At 42.3% G+C, this 12,099-nt stretch overlaps 1 protein-coding gene across 1 annotated transcript; it reads right to left on the reverse strand.

Annotated features, from left to right (window-relative positions):
- Nucleotides 1–3,087: 3,087 nt before the first annotated feature.
- On the reverse strand, nucleotides 3,088–3,789 carry LOC128739933 (uncharacterized). The gene has a single exon (XM_053835433.1). The coding sequence runs from the start codon at nucleotides 3,787–3,789 to the stop codon at nucleotides 3,088–3,090; it is 702 nt and encodes a 233-aa protein (XP_053691408.1).
- Nucleotides 3,790–12,099: the final 8,310 nt, after the last annotated feature.

The following is a 12,099-nucleotide window of genomic DNA, read 5'->3' on the forward strand; positions in this document are numbered from 1 at the left end:
AATATTTGTGCCTCCAAAAACTTCCACATGCCAAATTTGGTTCTATTTGCTTGATTAGTTCTCGAGTTATGAGGAAATTTGTATTTCATTTGTATAGGAGCCTCCCTCCTAAAGTGGGGAGGGGTCCTAATTCATCATAGAAAAAATTCTTGTTTCCAAAAACACCCACATGCCAAATTTGGTTTCATTTGCTTGATTAGTTCTCGAGTTATGAGGAAATCTGTTTTTCATTTGTACAGCAGCCGCCCTCTTAAAGTGGGTAGGGGTCCTAATTCACCATAGAAAATATTCTTGCCCTCGTAAACTTTCACATGCCAAATGTTGTTCCATTTGCTTGATTAGTACTCGAGTTATGAGGAAATTTGTATTTCATTTGTATAGGAGCCCCCACTCCTAAAGTGGGGAGGGGTCCCAATTCATCATAGAAAAAAAATTTGTCTCCAAAAACACCCACATGCCAAATTTGGTTCCATTTGCTTGATTAGTTCTCGAGTTATGAGGAAATGTGTTTTTCATTTGTACAAGAGCCCCCCCTGTTAAAGTGGGGAGGGGTCCTAATTCACCATAGAAAATATTCTTGCCCTCGAAAACTTTCACATGCCAAATTTTGTTCCATTTGCTTGATTAGTTCTCGAGTTATGAGGAAATTTGTATTTCATTTGTATGGAAGCCCCCCCCCCCTCTTAAAGGAGATAGGAGTCATAATTCCCCTTGTATAGAGGGGATGGTCTCAATTTATCATAGAATAAATTCTTGTCACCAAAAACACCCACATGCCAAATTTTGTTCTATTTGCTTGATTAGTTCTCGAGTTATGAAGAAATTTGTGTTTCATTTGTGTGGGAGCCCCCCCTCTTAGTGGAGGAGGGGTCTCTAACCATCACTAAAACCTTTCCTGGCCCCAAAAACCTCTACATGCAAATTTTCGCGCCGATTGGTTCAGTAGTTTTTGATTCTATAAGGAACATCCCGACAGACAGACAGACAGAAATCCATTTTTATATATAAGAAGATGCCAATGATTAACTGACGGAAGGGCAATCTAATCTACAAATTTAGTCAGGATAGGGGGCAGAGAGCCAAGTTCCAAATACGCAATGTAGCACCAACACTTTGCTAATAGTGGAAGACTCTAATATTTCATAAATGAGCAAGTAGTCCAGAAAGATCTAATATCGGACAAAATCAATAATAAACCGTGAGAGGAATCGACAAACCATCAGTTAGAGAGATTCCTTACATAATTATTGTCACTTACAATAGTGGCTCTTCGCTATCGCGCAACACAATCAACTTCGGCGACTTTACTGCACTGAATGTGTGTAGGAACCTAGTTTTTATTTTTAGAATCATCTTTAGAACCAATTTTACGTTAAATTAAATAGGTAATTTAAGTTTTACCCTTCTGTGTGTTCCGACTAACCATTTAGCTTAGTTCGTCAACGCTTTATATTCACCTTCGGTTCTATTCTAATAGGTTTAATATTGTCAATTGCAAGGAAAATTGTACCATCCAAAGTGCGATATCGCTCATAAAAGTGCTATTTTGTATTAAATCGTTTCGGTCTCTTCGGCGCACTTATTGCTTGGAATATAACGAAAAAGTGCGCCGAAGATACCGAAACGATTTAATGCAAAATAGCACTTTTATGAGCGATATCGCACTTTTGATGGTACAATTTTCCTTGCAATCAGCAATATATTGATTATATTTTAATTTAAGAACTATTTAAACTATTACCAATATAGATTAGATATTTAGCATTAAGCAAACGAATCAAACAATAGATTTAATGATGAAAATCTTTTATCTTTTTTTGCCGCTTTGTCATAACTTTAACGTTTGTAAACGACATTTCGCTGACGATCATTTCGTCAGTCGCTAGATGCGGCCGCAGTTCGCAATCGATTCAGCCAGGGGTGGACTAGGTACGCTGGTGGACGTTGCGCAACTAACACTCCCCCTTTAATGCTTCGAAGATCCTTCTGAGTTGCATTACATCCTACGTCAACGTCGAGCACCGCACGGTTTGTACTGCGGCCCACCTCACTTGTCCGTCGGTTGCTACCTTGGTAGCGATGACTCAGCCTTTGGGCCAGCAGTTTCGAGGAGACTTGTTATCGATGAGAACGACGATGTCGTCGATCTGGATTGGCTTCACTTGCTGGCACCATTTCGTTCTGCGGGTCAGCGAAGGAAGGTAATCGTGTAACCATTGCTTCCAAAACCGGTTCGCAATGTTCGCAAATCTCTGGTGCCTGTTCTGTTTCAGCAGGGCAGAGTTGTCGTCGAAACAAGTTCATGGAAGTGCTTCACTCGATGATCCGATGAGAAAGTGGTTTGGTGTTAGCACGGGTGACTGATCGTCATCGAGAGCAGTGTTGCCACATATTCATCTGTACTGGAAGGTAAAAAAATCTTTTTCATCTGTACTTTCGCTCTCAAAAATCTGTACCAAAATCTGTACCACAAAGTTGGTTTGTTACATAGGGAAACCTGGTTTGTTTGCTTTAAAAAATACAAAAATCGCAAATTACTGATTTCTTTGATGATATTGGTACATAACCTTATAGACAAACACGTTTTGTTTTGTTTGCATTCATGTCAAGAGGTGCTCCTCTATTGTTTTCAAGTAACAAAACTGAAAGAAAAAAATTAGTTTTTGACACCCAAAAAAATCTGCACCCATCTGTACTTTATGACAAAAATCTGTAATCTGTACCGTACAGAATCTGTACCAAAAAAATCGGAAAAATCTGTACTTTTCCAGATAAATCTGTACATGTGGCAACACTGATCGAGAGGGATATCATTCAAAGGCCTCGAATTTACGGTTGCAGTTTCTCCAGGTTCTGTTTAACGGTACGAATCAACCTCTCCGCCCATATGAGAAGACATGGGAGGGATGAAACTCCAAGTCGTCTGCGGCGAGGTGAATTCTGCCACGATCTCATCGTGGTTCATTTCTTCGAGTGCGGTTTGTAGTTCCCTGTTGACCCCCACGAAGTTCGTACCGCGGTCGCTGTATATAGCGGCTGGCACCCCCCTCTTGCCTATCTCTTGCCTATATTACTTAACGCCATGATTCACGAGTCAGTTGTGAGCGAGTGTGCAACTTCCAGATGGATCGCGCGTACAGTCAGTTTTTCCACTCGAGGGCCAATGGAAACTGTCATTGGGCCGAAGTAACCCATCGCCATGTGGTCGAAAGGTTTGCTGTAGGCTGCGAGGCGTGACGGCGGCAAATCACTCATCAGCGGCGCGTGTGGACGAGTTCGTTCGTTTTTGCAGATCTGGCAACTATTCCGGACCGACTTGTAGACGGTTTTCATTCTGGGAACGTAGTAGTGTTGTTTCAGCTCATTTAGAACCGTTTCGTGGCTCTGGTGCAAGAACCGCTGATGGACGTCCAGCACGATGAGCCTGGTGATGCCGTGCTCCCGAGGAAGGATAATGGGATTAGCGACGCTACTGACGATGAACTGGCAAGCGCTGGTTCTCCCGTGGATCCTAAGGAGTCCCTTTGCGTCCATAAAATAAAATGGACAGAGGTGGAACAGAGGGCTGTTCTTAGGGATTTGCTTCCCATGTGATTCTCGAAGGGTAGATAGGATTACAAGCTCCTCACCGTACACGCTTCTTGTGCTATCTAGTACAGGTAGCACTCGGCATTGACCAGCTCGTCGCGCGTGAGTGGTCCGCGGGCTTTGGAAGTCTTTCGCATTGTTCGTTGCATGTTGCTGATAGCTCGGAATACGTACGCTGTAGTCTTCAGTAGGACAGACCATTGCACAATGGGCAAAAACGAGCTCATAATCCCAAGAATTAGAAACCGCTGGTTTGGAATCTTACAAGATACCTATTCTTATGTAAAAAAATGCAGGAAATCGATTGGTGAGCGTTTCATTCTGCGCTTATTCCTCTGTGTTTGAATTAGTTTTAATCGCTCTAATTAGGTTTTACTATGTATTTAGGGGTGAATTGGGCAAAATGGACTATTCTTGCATTTCGCACAGTATGGAATGGATGGAATTTGATCTTCTGACGTTTTGACAAAATTTGGAAGCTATTTATTTGAGTTCGTTTCACGGGCGGCAAATAAGTTTTTATACTGTTTAATTAGCTTTTATCGTGATTTTTGGGGAAAATAGGGTAAAATGGGCCACTTCCCGAAGTTTGTGCAGGATAAAACCATCACCAATTGATTTCCTGCATTTTTTTACATAGAAATAGGTATCTTGTAAGAATCCAAACCAGCGGCTTCTAATTCTTGGGATTACGAGTTTGTTTTTGCCCATTTTGCATTGGCTGAAGCGGCTTGTATCGATGATCGGCTCGAAAACCTTGAAGTGAATGTGAAGGTACGGTCGAAGCTCCGTATCGGTAACTCTGATGGACTGCTGCGTTGCAGGCCATTCCTTTCCTGTCTTCCAAAGGAAGTCTGGTCCACGAAACCATCGACTAGAGTTGCTCAGATCGGGAGTACTCTTCCATTTGGTCCCGTCGTCCGCCGCGTTTAACTTAGTAGGAACCCCTCGCCATTCCCGTAGATCCGTCGTTTCAAGAATCTCGCTGATCCGCACGCCCACGTACTGGCTGTAGCGCCGGTGATCCGAGTGCAGCCAGCATAAGACGTCCCTGGAATCTGTCCAGAAATAGCGCCTTTGTATCTTGATCGACAGGGATCCTAGAATAGAGTCCGCCAGTCTGAGTCCTAGAACGGCTGCCTGTAGTTCAGAGCGCAGTATAGACAGAAAGTTCAACGGTGCAACACTAGTTTTTGCTCCAGCTAGCGCAACTTTCACTACATTTCCTTCCTGGAATTGTAAGTAGACGACGGCCGCGAAACCATTCTCGCTTGCGTCCACGAGGGTGTGCATTTCAACGGTGCTATCTGCAGATGTGGTGGTCCGGGAACAATGGGGAATCTTGATATCTGAGACACGTGGGAAGACCCGCAGCCATGTGAGCCACTTTTCAAGGTGGGAGTCGTGAATATGATCATTCCAATTGGCGGATGCTCTCCAGATCTCCTGCAGTAGGCTTCGGAGAAACATCAGGAAGTGACTGATCAGTCTGAGCAGGTCGAACACCATCATCAGAGTCCTCAGCACGTCGCGCTTTGTAGGTCGTTTACGCCCAGATAGCAGGTCAGCTTCATGGCGGAGGACAGCTTGTATGCAAGCTGCTCTGCAGTATTCTACCACATTCCGAGCACTTTTTCAGTGGTATCTGCTTATCCAATGCTCAGGTTTTTCTCCTTGGTTTCTTCTCCGTCTAGCGCATCACCTACCGCCGATGAGTTGGACACCCAATTTCGTATTTCAAACCCACCAGATTCGTGGATTATCTTCACATCCGTCGCTAGCTGGATTGTATTCTCCACTGTCGCAGCACTGATCAGCATGTCGTCTACGTAATGCTGATGAACAATGGTACGGACGGTCCTGGATACTTCTGCTCAAATTGCATCGCGTGGGTGTTTTTAACGTACTGAGCTATGCTTGGGGAGCAGCTCGCGCCGAACGACATTACTTGCATGACGTACGTGCTGGGAGCTTGATGCATTCTCCTTCCATAGGAAGCGCTGGCAGTGCTGATCCTCCGATCTCATCCTCACTTGATGGAACATTTCCCGGAGACAGCCACTCGAAACTCCCAAAACCGTACTAGGACCGACAGGAGAGAGGTCGACTGAACGGGTTCTTTGAGGAGCACGGAATCCGTACGAAGTCACTGCTGCATCCCAAACAAGCCTTGTTTTGCCGGGTTTGTTGGGGTTGACTACAGGAAACATCGGAAGGTACCAAACTCGGTCACGTCTCATTTCTAGCTCCTTTGTTGAGAGTTTCCTGATATAGTCCTTGGCCAAATAATCGTTCACTTTCGCGTTTAGCGCCTGTGCTAGATTCGCATCCTTCTGCATTCGCCGATCGAAGCATTCCCACCATCGTAGCGCCATCGATCTGCTGTCTGGAAGCCGGACGTTGTCACACATACCGCCAGAGAAGGCCGAACTCGTAGCGTCCATTCGTGCATCGTGTTAGTGTTTACAGCAGCTCGGTTGCTCTTTGGTCGTCGTTGGATAGCAGCAGTTTGTTCGGCTTACTGATGTCAAGGCTTTCCAGTCAAAAGTACTGTTTCATGGCCTCGTGCATTTCCTTGGAATCGGATTTGGATTTGGAATTGCACTGACAGATTTAAATGCTGTGATGATTAATGTGACTTCCATCATTCGTTGTTCTGGAGCAGCGTCCGTAGATCATCCAGTCCAGGCGCGTCTTGACTGCTATTAGTTCGTTCAATTTACCCTCGTGGTACTTCACTATGTTGCCCAACTAATAAGTAGAGAAGCCGGAGAATATGGGAGATCTTTTCTTTTTTTGGGTACATTTTTCACTGCGACCAGTTATTTGATCTATTGTGGCAAATATGGGAGATAAGAATAATAATAATAATTAATCTATACCTATAAAGAAGGATTTCTGTCTGTATGTCTGTCTGTCCGTATGTTCCTTATAGAATCGAAAACTACTGAACCAATCGGCATGAAAATATGCATGTAGAGGTTTTTTGGGGCCAGGAAAGGTTTTAGTGATGGTTAGAAACCCCTCCCCCCACTAAGAGGGGGGCTCCCATACAAATGAAACACAAATTTCTGCATAACTCGACAACTAATCAAGTCAATAGAACAAAATTTTCGGTGACAAGAATTTATTCTATGGTAAATTGAGACCCCTCCCCTTTTTATAAGGGGAATTATAACTCTTGTCCTCTTTAAAAGGGGGGGCTTCCATACAAATTTCCTCATAACTCGAGAACTAATCAAGCAAATGGAACCAAATTTGGCATGTGAAGGTTTTCGAGGGCAAGAATATTTTCTATAGTAAATTAGGACTCCTCCCCACTTTAAGAGGGGGGCTCCTGTACCAAAGAAACACAATTTTCCTCATAACTCGAGAAGTAATTAAGCAAATGGAACCAAATTTGGCATGTGGGTGTTTTTGGAGACAAAATTTTTTTCTATGATGAATTGGGACCCCTCCCCGTTTTAGGAGGGGGGATCCTATACACATGAAATACAAATTTCCTCATAACTGAAGAACTAATCAAGCAAATGGAACAAAATTTGGCATGTGAAAGTTTTCTAGGGCAAGAATATTTTCTCTGGTGAATAAGGACCCCTCCCCACTTTAAGAGGGGGGGCTCCTATACAAACGAAATACAAATTTCCTCATAACTCGAGAACTAATCAAGCAAATGGAACAAAATTTGGCATGTGGAAGTTTTCTAGGGCATGAATATTTTCTATGGTGAATTAGAACCCCTCCCCACTTTAAGAGGGGGGGGGGGCTCCTATACAAACGAAATACAACTTTCCTCATAACTCGAGAAATAATCAAGCAAATGGAACCAAATTTGACACGTGGGTGTTTTTGGAGACAAAATTTTTTTCTATGATTAACTGGGACCCCTCCTCACTTTAGGAGGGGGGGTTCCTATACAAATGAAATACAAATTTTCTCATAACTCGAGAGCTAATCAAGCAAATAAAAGCAAATTTGGCATGTGAAAGTTTTCGAGGGCAAGAATGTTTTCTATGGTGAATTAGGACCCCTCCCAACTTTAAGAGGGGGGGCTCCTATACAAACGAAATATAAATTTCCTCATAACTCGAGAACTAATCAAGCAAATGGAACCAAATTTGGCACGTGGGTGTTTTTGGAGACAAAAATTTTTTCTATGATGAATTGGGACCCCTACCCACTTTAGGAGGGGGGCTCCTATACAAATGAAATTCAAATTTCCTCATAGCTCGAGAACTAATCAAGCAAATAGAACCAAATTTGGTATGTGGAGGTTTCTGGAGGCAAAAATATTTTCTATGGTGAATTAGGACCCCTCCCAACTTTAAGAGGGGGTGCTTCTACACAAATGAAATACAAATTTCCTCATAATTCGAGAACTAATCAATCAAATGGAACCAAATTTGGCATGTGGGAGTTTTAGATGGCAGAAATTTTTTCTATGGTGAATTACGACCCCTTCCCCTTTTAAGAGGGGAGCTCCCATACAAATGAAATTCAAATTTCCTTATAACTTGAGAACTAATCAAGCAAATGGAACCAAATTTGGCATGTGAAAGATTTTGGAGTCTTGAATTTATTTTACGATAGTTAGAAACCTCTCACCCCTGTGGTAGGGGGATATGGACTCTTACAAATAAAACAGAAATTTTTGCGAAACTCAAAAACTAATCGAACTCGAGAAATTCGAGACTCTTCCATAAAACATTAGTCAATACAAGACCACAAAAACTATCTATAGTAACACTAGATCATTCAGGACGAGACGGTCGCGAGTGTTGCCGGTGACACGCCGTCGGAAGCGCCGCCCACTGGGGAGGTTGCAAAACTCGAGATTGTGACAAAGATCATCCGAGTTTCATGATTTATGTACAACACAGGTTAATTTGTGGCAATACGAAGTTTGTCGGGTCAGCTAGTGATGAATAAACATGTGAACATAAAAAATAATAAAGCGATTCACATCGGTCTGCTCTGACAACACTGTCAATTGAAAAAATACGGCGCGTCAGGTGCCGAGCTATGCTATATAAACGGACGTCATCCGTACGAATCCTCGTTCTTGTGACGAACGTTGGAGGAACAACATCCACTGGACTAAAGGCGGCAGCAGAACGGACATCCATTGGAGCGGTAGTAGCAGAAGGGAAAATCGGTGGCAATACCGATGGCGGGGAAGTCGAGTGCGTATTTTTAGTGGGGCAATCCCATTCTTCCGTTAAAAAGCGCCACTTTTTCCAAAATGGAAACATTCCCAATTAGGCCCGAATTTGAAATGATGGTTTAATCGGTACGAAGAATGTAAAACGAGTGTTATGTCTGTTTGTCTGTGTTATGAGTTTCTACTTAAAAATCATTGAAATTTTTGGCACCGTCGCTTATGCGATACTTAAAAATGAAAAACTAGTCGTTTGAAAGTTCAATGTCTTTAACGCATATTACAGATAAATTATTTATTTAGGTTTAACTAAGCACAGAAAAGAGCTTTACAGGCTATTTATTTGGAAGCAAGAAGCATGCGTTAATTTTCATGTTTATTCAAATAACATGCTTCGGGGCAAAGTGTGTCACAGTAGCTTGGGGCTTGTAAAGTTAGAAAACTATTGCTTTGAATACGTTTTAAACATCTACCGTTTAATCTAGATTACCTATATGACAGTGGTGCCCAGGCATCGGTATTGTGCGGGCCAAATCGGATCGCCCATGAATGCTGCGGGCCGCAATAATCTCTGGCCATTCCTGTGCTGTGTATAACAATTTATAGGAACACTAGCTGACCCGACAAACTTCGTATTGCCACAAATTAACCTGTGTTGTACATAAATCATGAATCTCGGATGATCTTTGTCACTATCTCGAGTTTTGCAAGCCCCCCAGTGGGCGGCGCTTCCGACGGCGGGTCACCGGCAACACTCGCGACCGGCTCGTCCTGAATGATCTAGTGTTACTATAGATAGTTTTTGTGGTCTTGTTATTGATTAATGTTTTATGGAAGAGTCTCGAATTTCTCGAGTTCGATTAGTTTTTGAGTTTCGCAAAAATTTCTGTTTTATTTGTATGAGAGTCCATATCCCCCTACCACAGGGGTGAGAGGTCTCTAACTATCATAAAATAAATTCAAGACTCAAAAATCTCCTGCATGCTAAATTTGGTTCCATTTGCTTGATTAGTACTCAAATTATAAGGAAATTTGTATTTCATTTGTATGGGAGCCCACCCTCTTAAAAGGGAAAGGGGTCGTAATACACCACAGAAAAAAAATTCTGCCATCTAAAACTCTCACATGCCAAATTTGGTTCCATTTGCTTGATTAGTTCTAAAGTTATGAGCAAATTTGTATTTCGTTTGAATGGGAGCCCCCCCCCCTCCTAAAAAGGTAAGAAGTCCTAATTCATAATGGGAAAAATGGTTGCCTCCAAAAACACCCACATGCCAAATATGGTTCCATTTGCTTGATTAGTTCTCGAATTATGAGGAAATTTGTATTTCATTTGTGTAGAAGCACTCCCTCTTGAAGTGTGGAAGGATCCTAATTCACCGTAGAAAATATTTTTGCCTCCAAAAACCTCCACATGTCGAATTTGGTTCTATTTGCTTGATTAGTTCTCGAGTTATGGGGAAATTTGTATTTCATTTGTATTGGAGCCCCCCCTCCTAATGTGGGAAGAGGTCCTAATTCATCATTGAAAAAAAAAATTGTCTCCAAAAACACACATATGCCAAATTTGGTTCAATTCGCTTGATTAGTTCTCGAGTTATGAGGAAATTTGTATTTCATTTGTACAGGAGCCCCTCCTCTTAAAGTGGGGAGGGGTCGTAATTCACCATAGAAAATTTTCTTGCTCTCGAAAACCTTCACATGCCAAATTTGGTTGCATTTGCTTGATTAGTTCTCGAGTTATGAGGAAATTTGTATGGAAGCCCCCCCTCTTAAAGGGGAGAGGAGTTATAATTCCTCTTATAAAGAGGGGAGGGGTCTCAATTCACCATAGAATAAATTCTTGTCACCAAAAAAAACACCCACATGCCAAATGTTGTTCTATTTGCTTGATTAGTTCTCGAGTTAGGAGGAAATTTGTATTTCATTTGTACAGGAGCCCCCCCTCTTAGAGTGGGGAGGGGTCCTAATTCACCGTAGAAAATTTTCCTGCCCTCGAAAACCTTCACATGCCAAATTTGGTTCCATTTGCTTGATTAGTTCTCGAGTTATGAGGAAATTTGTATGGAAGCCCCCCCTCTTAAAGGGGAGAGGAGTTACAATTCCCCTTATAAAGAGGGAGGGGTCTCAATTTACCATAGAATAAATTCTTGTCACCGAAAACACCCACATGCCAAATTTGGTTCTATTTGCATGATTAGTTCTCGAGTTATGAGGAAATTTGTATGTCATTTGTATAGGAGCCCCCCCTCCTAAAGTGGGGAGAGGTTCTTATTCATCATAGAAAAAATTCTTGCCTCCAAAAACACCTACATGCCAAATTTGGTTCCATTTGCTGGATTAGCTCTCGAGTTATAAGGAAATTTGTATTTCGTTTGTATAGGAGCCCCCCCCACTTAAAGTGGGGAGGGGTCCCAATTCATCATAGAAAAAAATTTTGTCTCCAAAAACACACACATGCCAAATTTGGTTCCATTTGCTTGATTAGTTCTCGAGTTATGAGGAAATTGGTATTTCATTTGTACAGGAGCCCCCCCTCTTAAAGTGAGGAGGGGTCCTAATTCAACATAGAAAATTTTCTTGCCCTCGAAAACTTTCACATGCCAAATTTGGTTCCATTTGCTTGATTAGTTCTCGAGTTATGAGGAAATTTGTATGGAAACCCCCCCTCTTAAAGAGGAGAGGAGTTACAATTCCCCTTATAAAGAGGGAGGGGTCTCAAATTACCCTAGAATAAATTCTTGTCACCGAAAACACCCACATGCCAAATGTTTTTCTATTTGCGTGATTAGTTCTCGAGTTATGCAGAAATTTGTGTTTCATTTGTATGGGAGCCCCCCCTCTTAGTGGGGGGAGGGTTCTCTAACCATCACTAAAACCTTTCCTGGCCCCAAAAACCTCTACATGCAAATTTTCACGCCGATTGGTTCAGTAGTTTTTGATTCTATAAGGAACACAGGACAGACAGACAGACAGACAGACAGACAGAAATCCTTCTTTATAGGTATAGATTTTATAGGAATCACCACAAGATTTAAACCGGAAAGCATTCAGATTGACAACATGTACAAGGTATTACGACTAAACTGAGGGACTTCCTTATTATCAAAGAAAATTCTAATAAGTCCACCATCTTTCAAACCAGTCCGCGGGCCGCACGAATCATCCCGAAGGGCCACATGCGGCCTGCGGGCCGCAGTTTGGCCATCACTGCTATATGACATAAGTGTGCATAAAATAACAGCGATAGAGAAAAGAACGCCTGAAGTGCTAAATAGACCAAGCGATAAAATGCTCAAAACAACGTTCGAAAATATTGAATACACGTTGCGGAAAACTGCAAAACTTGCACT

This window comes from Sabethes cyaneus, chromosome 3 (genome assembly GCF_943734655.1).
Source record: "Sabethes cyaneus chromosome 3, idSabCyanKW18_F2, whole genome shotgun sequence".
Taxonomy (NCBI): Eukaryota; Metazoa; Arthropoda; class Insecta; order Diptera; family Culicidae; genus Sabethes; species Sabethes cyaneus.